This window comes from Equus asinus, chromosome 28, assembly GCF_041296235.1.
Source record: "Equus asinus isolate D_3611 breed Donkey chromosome 28, EquAss-T2T_v2, whole genome shotgun sequence".
NCBI classification, from domain to species: Eukaryota; Metazoa; Chordata; class Mammalia; order Perissodactyla; family Equidae; genus Equus; species Equus asinus.
Window position 1 is genome coordinate 33,658,966 of NC_091817.1, and position 23,206 is coordinate 33,682,171.

A 23,206-nucleotide genomic window follows, 5' to 3' on the forward strand; every position below is an offset into this window, starting at 1 on the left:
AGACAACACAAATTTATTTTCCTACAGTTCTGGAGATCAGAAGTCCAAAACAGGTCTCACTGGGCTAAAATCAAGGTTTTGGCAGGGTTACGTTCTTGCCAAGGAAGCTGTAAGGGAGAACTGGTTTCCTTGGCTTTTCCAGCTTCTAGAGGCTGCCCACATTCATTGAGTCATAGCTCCTTCCCACCTTCAAAGCCAGCAATGGATGATTGAGTCTTCCTCATACGGTATTGCTCTGAGTGCTTCCATCGTCACATCTCCTTCTCCAGCTCTGACTCTCCCTCTTTCACAAATAAGGATCCTTGCGATCTCACTGGGCTGACCCAGATAATCCAGGATAATCTACCATCACAAGATCTTTAATTTAAGCATATCTGCAAAGTCCCCTTTACCTGGGAAGATAACATATTCACAGGTGCCAGGGATCAGGATGTGAACATCTTTGGGGGGGGTCATTATCCCACGTCCCACAGGGTATTTACCAAGAAACTAATGAAGCTTAAATTCAGACCTGTTAACACAAGCCCCTCATAAGACCGTGGACGGGGCCCTAACAATATGTTCACATGGTCATATGTTTTTGAAAATTTACAAATGTAAGATATTTTAACTGTAACTGGTTAAATTTTCTGTCTCTTTCCACTCTGACTTTCCTTCCATCCTACTTTCCCTCCTGTTGGGTGACATGGGCATAGCCATGGGCATTTTGGGAATTTAGTTACTAAGAGGAAGTTGAATTGGGGATATATTTAGTTTGGGTTTAGGGAGATATGTTTATGTGGTGGTAGTAACTCCCGTGTATGGTTAAATTATTGCTACCCTTCTCAGTGTAGTAATGGTTTCTGAAGTACTGATGCTGCCCAATGTTGTGATGTAAAATTGCAAGGTCAGAGGTCTTGTTGTGATATGAACAAATCCTGTGGCATCTGGCTCCAAAATTCTTCCATTCATTTGATATATAAAATGGGAAGCAGATGATTCAGTTCTCATCACCGTGTAGCCAAAACAGAAGTGCTCTCCTGTCAAGAAAATATTTGGGGGGGACTAGGCCCGTGACTGAGTAGTTAAGTTTGTGAGCTCTGCTTTGGTGGCCTGGAGTTTGCTGGTTCGGATCCTGGGTGTGGACATACACACTGCTCATCAAACCATGCTGTGGCAGTGTAGAACATGCAAACATACATATACATACAAATGCACCATACGCTTCTCTTTTTTATGATAATCTAGTGAAATAAAATTTATCAGAATTCCTGTGCTTAAAACTGTTGCTGTTTGACACAACAGACAAATATTGATGAAAATAACATAAAACTTACAACATGCCATTACTATGAGGACATCCATATTCAACTGGTTAATGAGTCTCATCAATTCAAAGATTAGTCACTGCACAAGAACATGCAAAATGCCCTAAAATTATTCAGCTTATACAGGAAAGGAATTTGTTAGGGGATTTCCCAAATTTGACTATCTAAAAATTTACTCATTTTTAATACAAAAATATATTTTACAATTTTAATATATATAAAATAATAAAAATTTACTCATCAAAAATGAGAAGGAAACTTTTCTAAACTGTTAATGATAATCAACAAGTTTTGATCAACTGTGCTAGAAAAAGACTAAATAACCTTTCTGTTCTCTTGATAGAGAATATTATAAAATCATTGTCATATTAAGAGTTTGCAACCTAAAAATGCACGAAACAAAAGGATTAGAGAAAAGTGTCAACACCATTAATTAATAAAAATAATATTTTTATGAATTTTTCTAGTGTTTATGGTATTGGTTAGTTTTTTTAAAATTTGTGGTTTGTAGTAATTCATTTTCTCATTCTAAATAAATACTGGGGCCGGCCCCATGGCCAGGTGGTTGGGTTCGTGTGCTCTGCTTCAGCGGCCCCAGGTTTTGCTGGTTCAGATCCTGGGCACGGACATGGCACAACTCATCAGGCCATGCTGGGGCGGCATCCCACATGCCACAACTAGAAGGACCCACAACTAAAAATATACAACTATATACGGGGGGGGGCTTTGGGGAGAAGAAGGAAAAATAAAATCTTTAAATAAATACTAACTTAGGTACCTAATTTTGTGCTTATAATATTATGAGGGTTTTTTTCTTAAAGAAGGCCTCCTCACCTGTACACCCTTCAGCCTCCTGAAACCTGGATCTGCCTATGAATGAATGAAGGAACCCAAGTTTTGGTCCACAGAAATTTATGCAGAAAGAACCCCCAGGCCTCTTCCTCAGAGGCTCTGGGGGTGCTCAGGCCCCTTCCTCAGAGGCTCTGGGGGTGATATTGTTACTCTCCTGTGCACCTGGCTGGCCCGGGGGCAGGCAGATGATAAACACAAATGTGAGGCTTTTCGTATGTAAACGTTAACCCAAAGTGCAGATTGAAAGGGAGTTTCAGGCACTAGTTGAGGTGGGAAATTAACTGGTGTGAGCCTGGGGGTCTGGGAACAAAGAACCTGAGAGCGTCCCCAGGGCAGATTTGCATCAGGAGAGAGAAGAGAAGGAAAAGGAGGGACTTGGATGGGCTGATCCAACCAAGCAAGTTGGTCATTCATTCATTCAACAGATATCTGTTGATCATCTGCTACATGCCAGGCCCTGTTCCAGACTCTGGAACAAAACTCTCTACCTTCCTTGTGCTGACTGACACGGCAGGGCTGGGGGTGGCAGAGTAGGAGGGGAGAACAATAAACATAATAAACAGTAAATTATATATTACATTAGGAGGTGAGAAGTGCTAAGGTGAAAAGTAAAGCAGAGTGAGGAATTTGGAAAGTAGTGCGTGATGGGGTGCAGCTTTCAATAGGGAGGTCAGGGAGGGCCTCAAAGGAAGGAGAACCAAGATTTGAAGGACATGACTGAGGGGGCCCTGTGGCTATCTGAGGGAGGAGTGTGGCAGGCAGAGGGAGCAGCATGGGCAAAGGCCCTGTGGCAGAAGTATCCTTGGTATGCTCAAGGAACAGTTCTGAGGCCCACATGCTGAAAAAGAGTGAATGAGGAGGAAGTAGGAGAAGAAATCTGAGAGAGAGCGGGGGTCAGATCTCACAGGGCCTTGTAACCACTGCAAGGACTTTGGCTTTTGCACTGAGGATGGAAGCCATACGAGGATTTTGAGCAGAGCAGTGACGTGATCTGGCTGCTGTGGGAACAGACTATGGGGATAAAGGCAGAAGCAGGGAGAATAGTGGAGACCATTGCCGTAATCGAGAGTGAAAAGGGGTTGGACTCTGGATATGTTTTGAAGATAGAATCAACAGGATTTGGAGGCTGGCCCAGTGGTGCAGCAGTTAAGTACACACATTCTGCTTCGGCGGCCTGGGGTTCGCCAGTTTGGATCCTGGGTGCGGACATGGCACTGCTTGGCAAGCCATGCTGTGGTAGGTGTCCCACATAAAAAGTAGAGGAAGATGGGCATGGATGTTAGCTCAGGGCCAGCCTTCCTCAGCAAAAAAAAAGAGGAGGATTGGCAGCAGTTAGCTCAGGGCTAATGTTCCTCAAAAAAAAAAAAAAAAAGACTCCACAGGATTTGTTGGATTGGATGTGAGAAAAAGAAAAGACGGCAGTGGGGGTCACCTTGAGCTTTATGGCCTGAGCAACTGGACTGAGTTACCGTCATTGAGGTGGGGAAGACTAAGTGGGAACAGAAGGAAGACTAATTCTGGGATCCCTGGGATGGGCTACAAGGGCCAGAGGAGGTTCCACCTCAACGATAACTGAGCCTGTGGTGTGCCAGAGGCTGACTCAGTCAGGGTGAAATTAAGATCCCCTGAAGGCAGAACAGGTGACCCCTGCTTAGGAAGCCATTTCCACCCCGTTCACACACTTGTGGTTGGTGAATGAACCCACCGCTAGCAAATTTTTTCAGCTATTTGTTAAAGGGGATGCTCTTGAGCATTTTCACTTGTAGAAGGTCGGATTGGACACAGGCAAAGATTGTCTTAGAATAAGTAATGCTTATATACCACATAAAAAACAAATTGCGAGAATTGCAAACATATGTCCACATAAGAACCTGTATATAAATATTCACGGCAGCATTATTCAGGATAGGCAAAAGGTAGATTCAACCCAAATCTCCATCAACTGATGAATGGATAAACACAATGTGATGCATCCATACAATGGAATATTACTTGAAAAGAAAAAGAAATGAAGTACTGGTATACGCTACAACATGGATGGACCTTGAAAACATTATTCAAAGTAAACGAAGCCAGTCACTGAAGACATATATTGTATGATTCTGTTTAGACGAGATGTCCAGGATAGACAAATCTGTAAAGACAGCAGATTGGTGGTTGCCTGATAACGGAGAGTTTGGGAGGAGTTGAGGAGGGACTCCTGGTGGGTACAGAGCTCCTTCTTTAGGGTGACGGAAGTGTTCTAAAATTGATTATGGGGATGATTAAGTCTGTGAATATACAAAAAATATTGAATTGTGCACTTTAAATTGGGGAATTGTATGATAGATGAGTTACATCTCAAATAAAGCTGTTATTTTTTAAAAGCTTAAAATAAAAAAAAAAAGCGCACACCACAATTTCCCTAAGGGAGCCGTTACTGCAGAACGCCTCATGTGAGCGTGTGTCACAGCCTGACATTGAGACCAATCGGACCACAAATGACTCCAGCCAATCACGTTGGCAATGCTGGGTCACGTGCTGGTCACGCGCTTGGCACACGGAGCTGTTGGTGCTTAATACTGATCATGGGAGTTTGGACTGACAAAGCTAATTACCCATAGCATTATGTCAGTGATTCAGGGCACAGGCTCTGCAATGAGACAAAGCTGGTTTTGAACCTCAGCTCTGACTTATGACAGCAAGTTAGCCTCTCTCAGCCTCAGTTTCCTCATCTGTAAAATAGAGGTGAAAATACCTATTCCATAGGGTGATTAAGGGAATTAAATGAAATATTATTTGTAGAACAATTAACACAGTTCCTAGAAGTGAGTAAAGGATCAGTAAATGGTAGCTGGCATCATTATTAATAATGTGTATCAAGCACTGAGCACAGTTCCTGGTCTATGAGGAAGTCCTCAAAACACAAAATGATAAAATTATACTTTTCACTGAAAAAAGGTTTACAAGACAGAGTAAACTTTACAGAGAAGGACAGAATTTGAAATCTGTTGCTTAAAGACAAAAGTAGGTGACTTTGGAAGACTGCTACTTGCCCGACACCTGGCTTCCACCTGGCTCCTCTGTGGCAAATGCTCACACAGCCTAAAGCATGAGGTTCTGCCCTGGAGCCTCTTGTCCACCTCCATCACATCATTAATGAGCAAATTCAAGCTTCTGGAAGCTTGTAGGAGCATTTGCCAACTAAGAAACTGGAGTTTTTGATGAGGAGCCAAGACAGGAAATGATGTTGCCCCTCGGAGGCATATCTGAGTCAGGGAGCTAGCAAAGAAACTCACAGTAGAAAATAATTGCAATTGGTTATCCCCGAAATGCAGTGGCATTCCAACAGCAGAAAATCTATTAATCTAATCATCACACTATCTGGTTAAAGGAGAAAAATGTAATCATCTCAATACCTGCAGGAAAAAGTAATGGATAAAATTCAATACTCATTTACGATTAAACATTAGTAAACCAGAATTAAAGGAAAATTCGTGTTCCTGACTTATATATATAGTATATATATCTATATCCTCATATCAAACAGGATACTTAATGGTGAAACAATAGAATGATTCCCAAACCAGGAACAAGGCAAGGATGCTGGCTATCATTCTTACTATTCGATGTGGTAATAGTACCCAACTGATTTTCAGCAAGGGTCCCAAGACCACTCACTGGGGAAAGAATAGTCTTTTCAACAAAGTTGCTGGGACAACTGGACATCCACATGCAAAAGAATGAAGCTAGACCCTTACCTCACACCATATACAAAAATGAACTCAAAATGAAATCAAAGACCTAAATGTAAAAGCTAAAAGTAAAACTCTCAGAAGCAAACATAGGTGTAAATCTTCATGAGCTTGGCAATGATTTCTTAGATAAGACACCAAAAGCATGAGCAACCAAAGAAAAAACAGATAAATTGGATTTCATCAAAATAGAAACCTTTTGTGATTTAAAGGACACTATTGACAAAATGAAAAGACAACCCACAGAATGGGAGAAAATATTTGCACATCATATATCTGATAAGGATCTAGAATCCAGAATATATTAAAAAAACTCTTACAACTCAACAATAAAAAGACAAATAACCCATTTTTAAAGTGGACAAAGGATTCAAATAGACATTTCTCCAAAGAAGGTATGCAAATGGCCAAGAAGCATGTGAAAAGATGCTTAACATCGTTAATAATGAGGGATGCAAATCAAAATCATAGTGAAGGCCACTTCACACCCACTAGGATGGCTATGGTTTTAAAAAATGGAAAATAACGAGTGATGGCAAGGATATGGAGAAATTGGAAACTTTGTACACTGCTGGTAGAAATATAGGTGGTTCGGCTGCTGTGGGAAACAGTTTGGCAACTCCTCAAAAAGGTAAACATAGAATTACCATTGACCCAGCAATTCTACTGTGAGGTATATACCCAAGAGAATTGAAAACATGTGTTTGTACAAAAACTTGTGCATGAATGCTCATAGCAGCATTATTCATAACCGCCAAAAAGCAGAAACAACCCAAATGTCCATCAGCTGATGACTGGATAAACAAAATATGGTTAATCAATACAATGGAATATTATTCAGCCATAGAAAGGAAGGAATTACTGATACATGCTACAATATGGATGAACCTTGAAAGAAGCCAGGCACAAAAGACCATATATTGTATGATTCCATTTATTTGAAATGTCCAGAACAAGCAAATCCACAGGTGGTTGCTAGGAGCTGAGGAGGGGGGAATAGGGAGTTACTGCTAATGGGTAAGGGGTTTCTTTTTGGGCTAATAAAAATATTCTTTTTTTTTTTAAAGATTTTATTTTTTCCTTTTTCTCCCCAAAGCCCCCCAGTATGTAGTGGTATATTCTTCGTTGTGGGTCCTTCTAGTTGTGGCATGTGGGACGCTGCCTCAGTGTGGTTTGATGAGCAGTGCCATGTCCGCGCCCAGGATTTGAACCAACAAGACACTGGGCCGCCTGCAGCGAAGCGCGAGAACTTAACCACTCGGCCACGGGGCCAGCCCCTGGGCTAATAAAAATATTCTGGGGCTGGCCTGGTGGCTCAGCGGTTAAGTTCGCACGTTCCGCTTCTCGGTGGCCTGGGGTTCGCCAGTTCGGATCCCGGGCGCAGACGAGGTACCACTTGGCACGCCGTGCTGTGGAAGGCGTCCCACGTGTAAGGCAGAGGAAGATGGGCATGGATGTTAGCTCAGGGCCAGTCTTCCTCAGCAAAAAGAGGAGGATTGTCAGCAGTTAGCTCAAGGCTAATCTTCCTCAAAAAAAAAAAAAATTAAAAAAAATATTCTGGAATTAGATAATAGTGATGGTTGCACAATCTAAAAACTCTTGAATTCACCATTATAAAATGGTGAATTTTATGGATGTGAATTATATCTCGATAAAAAAAATCTTCATATAATTAAGAAACTGAAGTTGAAAAATCAAGTTCCAGCAATTCCACTTCTTGGTACACACTCTAGAGACACTGCCCATCTCGTGCACCAGCGGTATATATAAGGATGCTTACTTTAGTAGATTAAAAATGGCCACAGGGGGCTGGCCCCATGGCCGAATGGTTGGGTTCATGTGTGCCACTGCGGTGGCCCAGGGTTTCACCGGTTCAGATCCCAGGCACAGACATGGCACTGCTCATCAAGCCATGCTGAGGCAGTGCCCCATGTGCCACAACTAGAAGGACCCACAATTAAAAATATACAACTATGTACCAGGGGGCTTTGGGAAGGAAAAAAAAAAAATCAAAAAAAAAATAGCCACAAATTCTTTACAGCCCCTCCCATCAAGAGGTGGGATCTGGGGCTGGCCCGATGGTGCAGTGGTTAAGTTCGCAAGTTCCCCTTCTCGCCGGCCTGGAGTTTGCTGGTTCGGATCCCGGGTGTGGACATGGCCCCACTTGGCAAAAAGCCATGCTGTGGCAGGTGTCCCACATATAAAGTAGAGGAAGATGGGGATGGATGTTAGCTCAGGGCCAGCCTCCTCAGCAAAAAGAGGAGGATTGGCAGCAGTTAGCTCAGGGCTAATCTTCCTAAAAAAAAAAAAAGAAAAAGAAAAGAGGTGGGGTCTATTTTCCCACCCTTTGAATCTGAGCTGGTCTTATACCTCGCTTTAAACAGTAGAATTCAGCAGAAGTGACTATTGCCATGTTCTGAACCTAAGTCTCAGAAGACCTTGCAGCTTCTGCTCTGTCTCTCTCCGAACATTTCCACCATCATGTGAAGAAGTCCTGCTGAAGAGAGAGGCCCAGACATCCCAGCTGAGGCTCCAGACGTGTGAGTGAGGCCACCACAGGCCATCCAGCCAAGCTGCCAGCTGACCACAGCCAGTAAGTGAATCCAGGTAAAATCAGAAGAACTATCTTGTCAAGCCACAGAATCAGGAGAAAATAAACTAGTATTGTTTTAAGCCACTAAGTTTCGGAGATGGTTTGTTACCCAACAATAGCTAATTGATACAATACTGAGACTTGCTTGCGCTGTCAAAAACTAGAAAGCCCAAGTGCAGGCTGGATGGTGCAGTAGATAAAAGCCTAGACTTTGACCCCAGACTTGGGCCCTAAATCCCACCCTGCCACTTACCAGCTGTGTGATGATGAGAAATTTATTTGGCTTATCCCTATGTCTTCCTAGATCCTTGTAAGAATCCAAGGGGTTAGTATACAGAGAGGGCTTAGAAGAGTTTCTGGTAGAGAGGAATGCTTTTAAGCCTTGGCTACTGGTATGACATGACCACCAACAAATGTGGTTCCTATATGTGCTGGAGGTGATAAAGGAGTGAATTTCATGTACATCAACTTGGACAATTGTCAAAAATATGTTTGCGTGAAAAAAGCAAGTTATAGGACTAGAAAATTTACATACAAGTATTTTAAAAGAGGAGGGCATAAACCACCTCAGAGTATTTGTCTCTTTGAAAGCAAAGATGGGAATGGATGTCTAAATAGAAATCAAGAAGGATTTTTGCTTTCATCGCAATGTTCTTTTTTTCTTATTATACAAAGAGGACACCAGTTACACCATTTTTTAAAGTTCTGTATAGGAAAAAGACTGGCGCAAAAAGCTAAAATCTAACATTAGTTAGTTTGGTTTGGTGAGGATATGATTGTTGTTTTCTTCTTTTTTGTTCTTTACTTTCGCTTTCCCGCCTCTCAAATTCCTGCATTAATTTAATTACAATGGTTGGAATCCTTCCTTTTCTGCAGCAGCAGCCTGGGGACCCGGCCTTCTCTGGGCTGGCCCTGACACATGTCTTGTCACAGGCAGGCTCAGCCTGGTGTTCATAGCACCTGGTGCTGTGATCCAGGGCCTCCAGGCTAGGGGCCCACCCATGCTCGCAGGCGGGGCTGCCTTCTTGCCAAAGCTTCAGATCTCAGGCTTTGATCCTCAACATGCTTGAAGAACATCAACTCTAATATTAGCTTCACTCTTGTGAGTATACGGGGGTTCCCCATCCTCCAACTCCTCCAGCAAGGGGCCTTGACATTCTCCTGCAAGCAGCTGAGGGTAAATCGTGGGGTGGGGAGTTGGTACAGAAGGTGTCTGGGAAAGGGGGAGCACTGGAGAGGCCCACGCCAGAGGTGATTTCCTTCCATGGCAGATGCCAAATGGAGGTGTTTATCAGGCTCTTTAAATTTTTAAAGACTTGTTGGTGATGTTTTGTCTTGCTGTCACTATTTTATTGAGGAGGGCAGACAAATCGGCTTTGGTGTCCTTAACTATTGTGTGTGAGGGTGTGAAAGCAAAGGCTGCTGTAAGGACCCATAAAATACAGCTTATTGGGGGAGGGGGTGGGGGGTGGAGAAGTGGGAATCAGGAGAATTGTTTGCATCTCAAACAGAATTGTTGCTGGATTCTTCTGTTTGGACACTTCTCTCTTCCCAGTCCAGGGTTTTACATCCAAAGGGAGATCCTGACGCTATTCTTTTTGGCTTCAGTCGACAGGTTCTGAATTAGACACACTGGAAAATGAGAGTTCAAATAAGACTGGTTTTTAACTCACAAATAACACATGTTCTTTGTAGAAAACTAATAGAAAAAAATATATAGATAAGCCAAAAAACAAAGAGAGAGAATACCTACTACGTACTAGCACTATGCTAGGCACTAGGGGTATCGTGAGGGGCAGACTGTAAATTCCACGAGGACACAGCCTTTGCCTGGCATTGGCCTCCTTGCTGGGAAATTCTATATCTCAATAACAAAAGAAAAGAAACATTCTAAGAAATGTTTCTCAGAGTATAAGCCTGGTATTAGGCGGTTTAAATCACACAGAGAAAAAATTATTCTCTTCAATTCTCTTTCAGTCCTTCAAGGAGAAAGTCTCACTTTGATGTCAATATGTCTTTAACATCTAACACTTAATGATTCCCTTTTTAAAACAGAGCTGGAGGGCTGGCCCCGTGGCTGCGTGGTTAAGTTCACGTGCTCTGCTTTGTCGGCCCAGGGTTTCCCCAATCGAATCCTGGGCGCGGACATGGCACCATTCGTCAGGCCATGCTGAGGCGGCATCCCACATGCCACAACTAGAAGGACCCACAACTAAAAATACACAACTATGTACTGGTGGGCTTTGGGGAGAAAAAGGAAAAATAAAATCTTAACAAAAACAAAAAAAACAGAGCTGGTCCCAGGCTCAGCTCCCAGCGGGGGACAATATCTAGCTAGAATTTAATGACATTGTTTTATTTTCATTGTACTGATTTTTTAATCAGGGACCTTCTGTTTGTGACAAGTGATATTAGTTTCCCATTTGATGGAGTAATATTGCTTTTCTAAGTAAATGTTTAAAGTAATTTGTTTAAATTAAAAGAGAGAAAAATTTTAAGTATAGAGCATCCATGGTGTAAGGACGGGGCAAAAACAAAGATGATTCTTCAGTGACTGAAGTTTGGAAAACGTGGTTCCAGTAAATTCCATTTAAAAAAACCAACCCTCACCTGACACCATACACACCTGCAGCTACACCCCATTTCCTTACTCCCGTTGAAGAAAAACTTGAAAAGAATTGTCTAGACATGCTTCCTCACCTCCAGTCCACTCTTCTGTCTAATCCAGTCTGGTTTCTGGGTTGATTCTCCAGTGAAACTGTTCTCCCAGTGACCCCAAGCAGCCAAATTAAATGGACATATCGCTGACCACATCTTTCATGGCCTCCCTGCAGGATCTGACCTGGTCGACCACTTCTTTTCTGAAACGCTTTCTTCCGTTGACTTTGATCTTCTGGTTTTCCTTTGACCTATCCAGTCCTTCCTCCTCCACCCAGCCTTCAAATGTCGGAGTGCCTCAGGGCCAATCCAGTGGCTTTAAATATCATCTGTTTGGAGACACACTTGTTTGTATCTCCAATCTACCTAACCACTTAGCACCAGACCCAGATAGCCCAAATCAACATCTGCACCTGGCCAGCTCACAGCACCTCCAACTTCACAGCCCAGAAGGAGCGCTTGATTCCTCCGTACCTGATTCTATCTCCGTAAATGGCAGCACCATCTCTCCAAGCCCCAAACCTAAGGGAAGGCCTTGATTCCTCCCTCCTTTATCCTCAAAATCAATCTATCAGCAAGTCTTGTTATTTTACCCCAAAGATCTATTGAGACTCTGACCACTTTTCTCCATCTCCTCTGCCACCACTATAGGCCTAGTCAAGTCCATCGTCACTTATCCAGACAAGCACCAGTCTCCTCTCTTGTCCCTTACTTCCATTCTTCCCATCCCCCATTCATTTTCACACAGAACCTGAAGAATTGTTATATAATATAAATCAGGCCATATTTGTCCTCTGCTTAAAATTCTTTCAGTAGCTTCCTTTTATTCTGGAATGAGAGTCAGACCACTTTCTGTAGATACAGAACCTTATATGATCTGGCTCTCATCTGTTTCTCTAATCTCACCATATCTCTCTCTCTCTGTCTGAATCACTCTGCTTCAACCACACTGACTTCTCCTCTGTGTCTGGTTTCTAGAAGTTGCCTACCTGAGGACCTTTACACATGCTGTTCCCTCTGCCTGGAATACTTTCTCCCAGCTTTTCCATGACTGTCTCCTTCTCAACCTTCAGATCTTAGCTTTGATGTCGCCTCCTCAGAGCATCTGCCCTCACCATTCTATCAAAAATGGGCTTCCCCAGGGACTATCTTATTACTTTATATCCTTCTTAGCACTTTCAATAGTCTGTAATTACCTCACTTGTTTACTTCTCTACTTTTTTATTGTAAATTCCCTGAAAGGAAGGACCTTGTCTATTTGATTCACCATTGCATCTCCAGTGCCCAAAGTAGTGTCTGACACATAGGAGGCCCTCAGTAAATATTTCTTGAATGTAATGAATGGAGAGGTAGGAGGGGACTAAACCAGGCAGGACTTTGATAGTGCACAGTGGGGAGGCATTTGGGGATCTTAATCAGAGAGGTGAAGTGATCAGACTTAGCAGTTTTAAAAGATCAGTCTGACCGTAGAGGGGAAAACAGATTAGAGGGGGACTGAGGAAGGCTATTGCAGTAGTCCAGGAGAGAGATGATAGAATTAAATGGAGTAAAATGTGCAAAGCACTTAGCATGTAATGATATGGAATAAGGGGAGTTACCGTTACTAACAGAGCAGGCAAACAAGGACTGCTCGAATTAAGGACTAAGTATAGAGTCCAGAGACAGAGGGATTTGTGTGTCCCCTGGAATCTTTAGGCCTCCAATCTCCCCCTCCAGTGATAAATGCTAGAATTTCTTATTCTTATCAAATTATTTGACCTGTGTTCTGGTAGTTTATTTTGCATTCATATTTGCATTCTTCTACCTGTATTCCTTGTCATCACCATCAGCTGGGAGGGAAGAATTTCATGGAGAGAGTTTGGCCCTTCTCATTAGCTGTCTGACCTGGTAAGTCACCCAACCTCTCTGAATTCAGTTTCATCTTCTGTAAAATTAGGAGTCTGATATCTATTCTGTCTGTTGTGAGAATCAGTGAATAACTATACAGAAAATATTTTTAAAATGCAAGAAAATGCATTATTATTATCTCATTCAATAAATATTTATTAAGCACCTACGGTGTGCCAGGCACCATTGTTGGTACTGGGAATACAGCAATTGGGGTTGGGGGGGAGACACAAATCCAACCCTTATGGGGTTGTTTTTATTATGGAAATCCATTCAGCTTCTGGGCTTTTTGGATTTTGATTATATTTTCCAAATTGTCAGATCACCTTGGGACCCTGTTAAAAAATATAGATTCCTGGCCTGACCCCAGTCTTGGTCAGAATGGGTAAGGTAGAACAGGGGAAGGGTTAACTAACTCCCTGAGGTTATTCAGAAGGACTGAAAATAAAAGATTAAGTGGACGAAACTGCCTCCCTTTTCCTTTCCCCAAACACTGATCAACCACTCAGCAATCCTGCCTACACGTCTGCTTATACCCTGAGTTTTCCAAAACATTTCTAATAAGAAGTGGCTTCAGATGGCTCCTAGCGAGAGCAAGTCTAAATATCGGAACGAGCCACATGACCTTGAAGGAGAAGGCAGTGGAGGCAGCAGCAAGCGCTGTCCTTGGTGGTGTTTTTGTCTGCCACGCAGCTTGCTGTGCGGCCGTGGGCAGGTCACATTCCTGGTCTGGATCTTGGCGTCATCATCACCAAAACCAGGTCAGGGTTTCCTGAATACCAGTTCAGGAGGGGGGCTGGGTTAGCTGGGTTAGCTGCATGAGAATCACCTGCAGAACTTATTAATCTCCAGATTCCTGGGCCACGGACTGGCAAGTCTGATTCAGTAGGGTTAGGATGGCCTCTATCACCTCCTCTATTTTTATTTAGCTTCCTGGGCAATTTTTGATATGCATCCAAATTTGGGATCTCACTAGGGTAGATCAAACTCCCTATGCCTCAGTTTTCTCATCTGTAGAATATCATCATTCCTCAGCTGGTAGAATTAAATAACTTAATTTGCATAATGCACTAGAACAGTGTCTGGCCCCCAGTGAGTACTGTGTAAGTTTTAACAATTCTGTCAGTCAGGGTCCAATCAGGAAGACAAAAACCATTGTGAGGACTTAAAGCAGAGGGAATTTAATGCAGGGGTAACGGAAAGGCTGAGAAGCCAAACAAGGGACAGTGATGCAACCTAGAGATTACGCAGCAGGAAGTCATCTGCCCCTTAGCAGGAGGAAGAGAGGGAAAACGTAGTGTTCCTGGAGCCCAGAGTCCGGCAGAAGCTGGACCCACAGCAGGAGCTGCAGCTGTAGACAAGACACAGTCTTTGCCAAGACACTGCTGAAGGAGGAGAAATACCCTGGCTTTCCCCTTTGTCCCACCCTCCAGTCTCCCACTAGTGCCTCCCACTGGCTGAACCCGGCAGGAAGTCATCTCTCAAGTGAGCCTGGGAAACCTAATCTGCAGAGGTCAGCCCTGCCTTTCAGGCGTATTATTTTGTTAGTATTATTATTTCCTTGAAGGGCCTTTTTGGTTCTACAGTTCTCAAAGTTTCTAGACCTTAGCCAACCACGGGGACTCAGGGCTTTGTGAGTGCTTATTGATTAATCGATTCCATGCCCTCAATGTACACACATACATAAATGCTTGGCCTCTGATCTCTGGAAACTGACAGCTCAGGCCTTGGCAAAAATTCACCAGGGCTCAACGCAGCAGAGCCCCACCCGAGATTCAGGGAAAGGGAAGGTATGTGGATCAGGTTTCTCACTGGGGATCAGCTGCCTCAGCACCTTTAAGGATTCAGAAGTAATGGATGGGAAGAGCTGGCCAGTGACATCACCGGATAAAAAGGAGGGACCCAGAAAGCTCAGGAACAGACATAAAGACTTAAGACTATGGAATCATGTTTGCACAGCACTGGGCAGGGGAGGGGAGGGCAGGAAATAAGGCCTCCCCTAGTTTTAAGGCTTCTTCCTAGAAGACTGGAAAACTCCCGCTTGTCTCTGGGACACAACCCCATAAGTGTGCTGTGTGGGAGTGGAGCTCTGGGAATGTTGCTACCAAAAATGGGCAGAAAAGCTCATTCTAAATATTTCTTGGAGGACCCAGAATTTAACCTTGGACCAGAGGCAAATATGTTTATTTTAAGAGGTTCTTAAGAGAAAGGATCAGATATTGTGGAATTCTTCCTAATATACCAAAGACCTGCTCCCCGAATTCCTTCTTGCAGCAAATATTGATAGATAGCAGGTTGGCAACTGATTCAGACAATGAGGTTTGGAGTGAGACAGAACTGGGTTACACTGTGGCTTTGCTTCTGCCTAGCTGTGTGGCCTTGGGCAAGGGACGCAGGCTCAGTGTCCTTGTCTGTGAAAAGGGGATAATATGAACTACCATGTAGAGTTGGTGAGGATTAGAATGGAATCATGCGTGAAAGTACTCAGCACAGAGGCTGAATCCAGTACATGCTCAGAAAACAGTAGTAGAATTTCCATTTACTTTTACTTGTATCATTTGTGAGACACTTCGTAAAACACTTTCCCTATATTAGCTCATTGGATCTCACGTCCGCTCTGTGAGGTGGGTCCGGGAACCACATTGATTTTGCTTCTCCTGTGCATCTAGCACCCTACCAAATGCTTAAGCATTATTATTTATTGATTTCACTCATTCAGTGAATATTTGAGTATCTATTTCATGCCAGGCTGTTGTATGCACTGGGGGTGCAGCAGACAAAAATCTCTGCCTCTCACGGAGGATATATTCAATGAGGGGAGAGAGACAGTAAAAACAATTTAATGAACACATGTAAAGTGCTTTACAAATGTTAATTCATAAGCTGTGAGGAAGGATTATTTTATTTATTTTATTTTTTTGAGGAAGGTTAGCCCTGAGCTAATTGCTACCAATCTCCCTCTTTTTGCTGAGAAAGACTGGCCCTGAGCTAACATCCGTGCTCATCTTCCTCTACTTTCTATGTGGGACACCTGCCACAGCATGGTGTGCCAAGCAGTGCCATGTCCGCACCTGGGATCTGAACCGGCAAACCCCGGGCCGATGAAGTGGAACGTGTGAACTTAATCGCTGCGCCACTGGGCCAGCCCTGAGGAAGGATTATTATGCTTATCCCATTTTACAGATGAGGACACTGAGGCACAGCGGGTTGAAAGTCACTTCCCCAAGGTCTCACAGCTCAGAAGAGCTGGATTCAGGATTCAAAGTCAGACAGTGTGACTCCAGAGTCCTTGCTCTTAATCTTTACTGTATGTTGCCTCTCAAAAAATATATATATTTGTATTAATAAATCAGGATGTGATAAGTGCTGTGAAAAGAATAAAGTAGGGGAGAGGGAGAGAGAGGGTGATGGGAGAGTGCCATCTATGTAGGGAGGTCAAGGAAGGCCTGAGAGAGACCTGAAGGAGTGAGGGAGAGAGACAGGCGGACACCCGGGGGAAGGGTGATCCAGGGAGAAGGAAGTGCAAGAACAAAGGCAGGCCCACGCCTGGTGTGTTTGGAGAGCCAAGGGAGGCCAGTGTTGGAAAGCAGAGCAAGTAAGTGGTAGAAGATGAGTCAGAGTGAAAGACGGGTCAGGCTGAGCCACTGGAAGGATGGAGTTGCCTTTCGATGAGATAGAAAGACTGGGAGGATCAGGTTTGTGGGAGAAGGTCAGGAGTTCAGTTTGGGATAGTCCACACCATCACTCATTAAATAGGAATGACTAGTTCCAGAGGGCTCTAGGGGACTAATAACTCACTCCAGGTCACCCAGGTAGTCACTTTCAGACACAAGATTCAGACTCAGGTGTGCCGACCCTGACTTCAATGCCATGGGCCTTTTCCTGGTTGGGTGCTGGGGGAATCTAGAGATGTTATATTCTGGTAGTCCTAATCCCTGACCCCAAGGAGCTTTCGAGGAGGGAGGAAAGAGGTAGTGGAGAGTGAGACAGAAGGACACTCAGAGGAAAGTAAGAAGGCCAGAGATTCCACTCGGCAGTAAGTAGCATGTGTTTAAATGTGAACTGCAGACAAGAAGCACAGAGAAGATGCAGTTCTTTTTGAAAGAGCAAAAAGAGGGAAAGAGTCCCAGCCCTGTTTGGATGGAAGGTGTCAGGGACAGTATGAACGTTCTGACTTCTGAAGAAGGCCACACTTTGTCGGAGACAGGAAGGCCCCAGAGGCTCAGGGTTCTAGGCAGGCAAGTCTTTCTCCACAGATTGCCCCCAGCATTGATGCTTTCCCATTGTGACAAATGTGTATCCGCAGGCCAGACATCTACCCTGAACTGGTGTCTTCAACCACAGCCTCCTCAACATGCCACTCCCGGGCATCTCTAAACAGGCCCCAATTTGAAGTCCTCATCTTCCCCTGATCCCAAGTTTGCTCTACCTGCAATGGGATTCCAAGAAGCCGACCCTGAAACAAGGATTCACGTGCCTGAATGACTTATTAGGGAAGGGCCCTGAGGAGGAACTGATAAAGGAGTGAGAGAAGCAGGCTGAAGAGGGCAAGAAGCTGAGCAAGGGTGTGATTTCAGACCAAGTGCCCCAAGGGGAGCTTCAGCCTCATCCCACAGTGGAATGACGAATGTAATTATCTCTGGGAGTTTGTCTGACTCGGGAAGGGAGCTGGGCTTCCATACTCCTGAGCTAGTTGGTCACTGGCTAAGGGCTGGGGAAGTGAACTCTTGGGCACTTCCTTGCAAGGGCAAAGGGACCCCAATAGCAGGAGGCAGGCGTCTAAAGAGTCACAAGTGCAGGCTGTTAGGAGTGTCAGCACACAGAAGCTAAGGGATGGGAGCTCAGAAACCATCAAAGGGACCCCAGGGGATCTGAATGGCACCCTGACAGTGTCCACTACACTTCCCCATCTCAGGAAATGGCATTGCCATCCTGCTGATTGCTCAGGCCCCAAACCCTGGAGTCATCCTTGACCCACTCTGTCTCTCACACCCCATATCCAACCCTTTAGCCAATTTCATCGGCAATAACTTCAGAATATACCCAGAGTCTGATCACTTTTTTTAGTAACTTTTTTTTTTTGAGGAAGATTAGCCCTGAGCTAACATCTGCTGCCAATCCTCTCTTTTTGCTGAGGAAGACTGGCCCTGGGCTAACATCTGTGCCCATCTTCCTCTACTTTATATGTAGGGCGCCTGCCACAGCATGGCTTGCCAAGCAGTGCACAGGTCCGCACCCGGGATCCAAACTGGTGAACACTGGCCGCCGAAGCAAGGCTTGAGAACTTAACTGCTGCACCACCAGACTGGCCCCCATTAGTAACTCTTTTAAATTGTGGTAAAATACACATAATGTACAGTTCAGTGGCATTCAGTACATTCACAGTGTTGTACAAGCATTACCACTATCCAACCACAGAACTCTTTGCACCTTGAAAACTGGAACTCTGGACCTGTTAAATATTTTGTTTATCCATTCATCTGTCAATGCGCACTTGGGTTGCTTCCGCCTCTTGACTATTGCAAATAATGCTGCTTTGAACATGGATGTACAAATATCCATGGGATGGATACACGGATGTTTGAGTTCCTGTACTCAATTCTTTTGGGTATATGCCCAGAAGTGGAATTGCTGGATCATGTGGCAATTCTATTTTTAATTTTTTTTTAGTAACCGTTTTCCATAGTGGCTGCACCGTTTTCCATTCCCACCAACAGTACATAAGCATTTCAATTTCTCTCACATCCTCAATAATACTTGTTATTTTCTGGGGTTCTTTTTCAATCTGATCATTTCTTACTGCTTCCACAATGACCACCCTGAATCAAGCCATTTCAGTTTTTGCCTGGATGATTGCAACAGAATCCCAGCTGAACTCCCTGCTTCTGCCCTCACCTCCTGTGGTCTTGTCAGCATCACACCTCTGCTCACAACCTCCAGTGCCTTCCTGCCCTCCCTCTCAGAGTAAAAGCCAGAGTTCTTACAATGGCCTATGATGCTCTTCAAGATTTATTCCCACCCTCCCAACTCGGACTCATTTCCTACTTGTTCACTCTACTGCAGACACACAGTTTAATTTTTTGTCTCGACTAATCTACCGCCCCAAGACTGCTGCCCTATTTTCTCTGCTTAGAATACTCTTTCTTCAGATATCTTAGTGTAACTTGCTCCTTCACTTCCTTCAGATTTTGTTCAAATGTCCATTTCTCACTGAGGCCTCTGGTCTTTCCCATTTGAGCATCTGCCCCTCCTCCATTTTCTGCCTTTCTCCGCCCTGCCCTGTGCCTGGGGAGAGTGACCACCACGGACCCCACTGCCTACGTTTTCTTGCCCTCAGGCTTCTGGGTGGGTTTGGTCCACGGGAGGCACTGCCAGGAGATGAAGGGCAGAAGGAGAGAGATGTTGCGGTATTTTTTCCCTGTGTCGCCCCTGCTCTGCTCTGGACAGTTGGCCCAGTCCCTCCTGGACCACAGCTGCAGTTGGGAGGGGTGGTCCTCCACTCCCCAGCTCCCCCCAACCCCCGACTTCCAATGACACCATTTCCTCCCTTTGCCCTTCAGTCTCAAAGTTGTAACCCCTTCTGCTGTCTCTGGTGCCTAAAAACCCCTGTTGGGTCCCTGATCTTCGTCCATTCGTCTAGACCCTTCACTAAGACTTGATCCATCTAAGCTGGATTCTGTCTCCTGCTAGACCTGGACCGAAACACCTTCTGGATCACTTTATTTACAATTTCCAACCCTACCTTCTGTTCTGTGAATTGCCACTTCCCATTCTGTCCTTGTTCTTTTACATAGCACATATTATCTAACATTTTATGTTTACTTGTTTATTTTCCTCCACCCCCCACACTCTGGGATGGAAGGTCCAAGAGTGCAGGGGTGTTTCTCTGTTTTGTTCACTTTGTATCTCCACTGCTTGGCACATAGCAGGCTATGAGCAAATGTTTGTTGAATGGATAAATGAATGAATGAACGACCGACAAGGGGAGCTAGGAAAAGGCAGCAGCGTGGTCCAAGCTGCAGGCAGAAGAGCTGACTCTCAATTTCTCCTCTTCTCTCCTCTCCTCGCCCCCGCCTGGAATGCTGAGTGCCCTGGAAGGAGGCGGAAATGAGCGCGCTCAACAGCCCTCCTGCCGGGTGTTTACTTAATTAGGGCCTGTATCCCGAGGCTCGTTTGTGTTTAACTGTCCGCCTAATGGTTTCATCTGGCTCCGGGCAGGCGCTGGGGAACCTGCGAGGCTAGGATAGGCGGGGCCACCGCGTCCAGTCTGGGGCCCGCGCCGCCAGGATGCGGGTATCTAATCTCCCTTCGGGCAAGGGAAGCGCCCCCTGCGGGAGAGCGAGGCGAGGGAGGCGCGGAGCTCAGCGAACTGCCTCGGGCTCTTCCTGCGCGTTGTCCGCTCCAAACCCACAGTTGCAGGGACCACAGGCCGGGTATCCGAGCGCTCCCGTGAAACCAGATGCCAATTGCTCGCTTTACGCTCAGCCGTGAAATTGAAGGATTACAGCATTTCTCCTTACTGTTAGTTTGGGGAACATGAGGATGCTACAGAGGAGAGAAACCGCTCGCGAGGCGGCGGAGGAGGGCAAATGAGCCGGATCCTAAAGCAATGATACAGGCAACATTTGGGCACTTGGTCTGTGCCAGGTACTGAGTTTAGCTTTTTAAACGTGTTAATTAACTTTATCCTCGCCTATATGTATTAATTCCTTTAATCCTAGTACTTCGGAGGGCAGATGTCATAATAGCCCCGTTTGACGCATGCAGAACTGAGTGTGAGAGGGGTTATTTCATCTGCCTGAGGCCACAGCGCTAATAAGTTGTGGAACCTGGGTTTGAACGCAGGCAGTGCGGCCCCAGAAGCTAGAGAGAGGACTCTTACCGACGCAAAACAAGCCGTCTTCCTCTTAGCCACCAGGCCTGGTGGTGGGAAGGACAGGCAGGCCATCGCGTTAGCCCTTGAGGGCCAAAGAATCTATAATTAGAGACTCCAGTCTCCTCCTCAAACCCCTAAATCAGAGCTGCGGAGGGAGAAGAAGACGAGGAGGCGTCAGCCTGGGGTTCTCAAGGCACCTAGGGAAGGGGGGACACCTGGGAACCAGAGGGTAGGAAAGCTCAGCTCGGTGGGGAGAGGGCGTGCAGGGTGGAGAGATTGCGTTTCTGTGCCCGGGGCCCACTTGTGTGCCGCCCAGAGAAAAGCACTTCGGCTCTGAAGTAGAGGAAGGAATCCCAGCTCCGCCACGTGTCTCCCAGGAAGGATGTAGGAGACCTGTTTCGAAGGGAGGCTCACTGGAAGGCTGCTTTGCGCGCCAAGCACAGTTTTTACTTAGATTATATTCAGTATTTTAAACCAATAAAAAGTCGCCTTAAAAAAATGCCGTTATTTACATTTTACATAAAGTTGAGAAAGTGTTATTTCTATTTTATTGGGGGGGGGTGTTGCTGGAGATGATGGGGCTAATAACCACCCCTCTGCCTCGCACCCTTTGGCGCCACCACGGCTTCCGAAATCTGGGACCTTCTCTCCTACCCTCCATTTCTTCAGCTTTGCAAGGGAAGTAATGAGTCTTCCGCAAGTTGTAGCAGATTCTGTAACGCAGTCCCTCGGGACCTCACTGCCAGTTTTAAACCCTCGGAGTCCTCGGAGCGGGATGGCGTGGGAGGTGGAGAAAGAGGCAGGGGGCAGCCCCCGCCGCAGCCGGGTGTGGAGCGGACACACCCGGCCTCCATCAAAGCTTTGGATAACACAGCGCCTCAGGGGAGCATGAATGGGGCGCCTCTGTTTCCAGTCGGGTTCAGATGCGTCTCCATTCTTTTTCCACTGTAGCCTCAAGGCACAGAAACACTTTTCTCCGCGTGCTGAAGAGGCTGAGGAGGCGGGTGGGGTGTTGTTTTTTCCTTGAACCCAGAACCTGCGAGACAGGGCCTGGTTCCCTGCTGGGAGCAGCTCCAAAAAAGCCGAGAGAACGCAGGAGGGCAACAGGGAGGACAGGAGGGGCTTCGCAGAGGCCTGGACCACGCCAGCCGCGGCCCCACCTGCGAGGGGGCGGGACCTTTCGGCGCTGGACCAATCAGCACCTACCTGCGCTCACCTGGCCTCCTCCCGCAGGCTCCCGCGGACTACGGCGCTCAAAGGGGCGCGGAGAGCTTAGTGGAGCACCGGCCCGCCGTCGCGGCACCTTCTTCACCCTTCTCTCTCCAGCCATGAGGCTCCCTAGTGGGCCTCCCTCGTCCCTCCTCTTCCTCCTACTCCAGGTACTCCACTGGCTTGCTCTTGCCCCGGCCGGGACGCTCCCTGGAGGGCGGGCGGGGTCCGCACACGGCGGTGGCGTCGGGAGAGCGCGGGGCTCGGTTCCTTGGCGCCAAGGTAGTCCAGGGAGCCCCGTAAGGAATCCCGGGATGGGTGTGCAGGGCCGGGCACGCCTGTGACCCAGCCTCCCTTTTTTCCCTCTCTTCTCTCAGGCGCAGGTTTGCTGGTTGCCGTGCGTGGCCTCCGAGCCGTGCGGGGCGGGCTTCGAGGAGGCTGAAGTGACCGTGGAGGCGGGAGGTGTGGAGCTGGAACCAGGCCAGGAGCCTGGGAAAGGTAAGACCCTCCAGGAGCCCGCCGGGTGGAATTGCAGGGCGGGGACCCCACGTGGGCCACTCCCGTGTGGCCCGCGCGAGGGGTGTCCAGGCTGGGGCGGGCGCCTTCGGGACCTGCCTCAGGTATGGGGGAGACGCAGAAAGCATCTCGAGGGCTAGCATGGGGTTGGGCGGCTGACAGAGAAGGACGGAGAGCATAGCGCCCTCTGACGTCTAGCGCTTCTTGCCCCGCTGCGGTGGCTTAGCTTGACCGCCTCCTTCGGGGTGCGGGACGGCTGAACTCCTTGCGCAGCCGGGACGTGGGAAGCTCTCCCCCGCTGGCCCCAGCGGAGGAATGCGCCGTCCACATTCCTCCCTCAACCCCCGCGCAGGTGTGGGGATGAGCCGTGCCCTGGGCAGCCCCCTTCGCCCCTCTCGGGCCCCCTTTGTGTACCGTGCTTTGTGTCTCCGACAGACAGACCGGGTCTGTTTCTCTTCTTCGCTCCCCTCCCCCGCCCCCCTTCTTCCCCGGCAGCTGGAATGCACTCTTAACCCTGCCCTTCCCGGAGGGCCTGCGCCCCTGCAGCCTGCCTGGAAACGGCCTGCCACACCTG

General features: G+C 46.4%; 1 protein-coding gene across 2 annotated transcripts in view; it reads left to right on the forward strand.

Annotated features, from left to right (window-relative positions):
- Positions 1-9,379: 9,379 nt before the first annotated feature.
- Positions 9,380-23,206, forward strand: part of CDH3 (cadherin 3) — a 57,299-nt gene continuing 43,472 nt past the window's right edge. The window contains exons 1-3 of one of the 2 annotated variants that reach the window (XM_044760952.2): positions 9,380-9,588; positions 22,141-22,286; positions 22,494-22,614. In XM_044760952.2, the coding sequence (XP_044616887.1) occupies positions 22,236-22,286; positions 22,494-22,614 (172 nt within the window). In that variant the 5' untranslated portion in view covers positions 9,380-9,588; positions 22,141-22,235. Of the gene's footprint in view, positions 9,589-21,435; positions 22,287-22,493; positions 22,615-23,206 lie in introns of those variants that run through there. The other variant, XM_014827744.3, reaches the window with a different exon arrangement.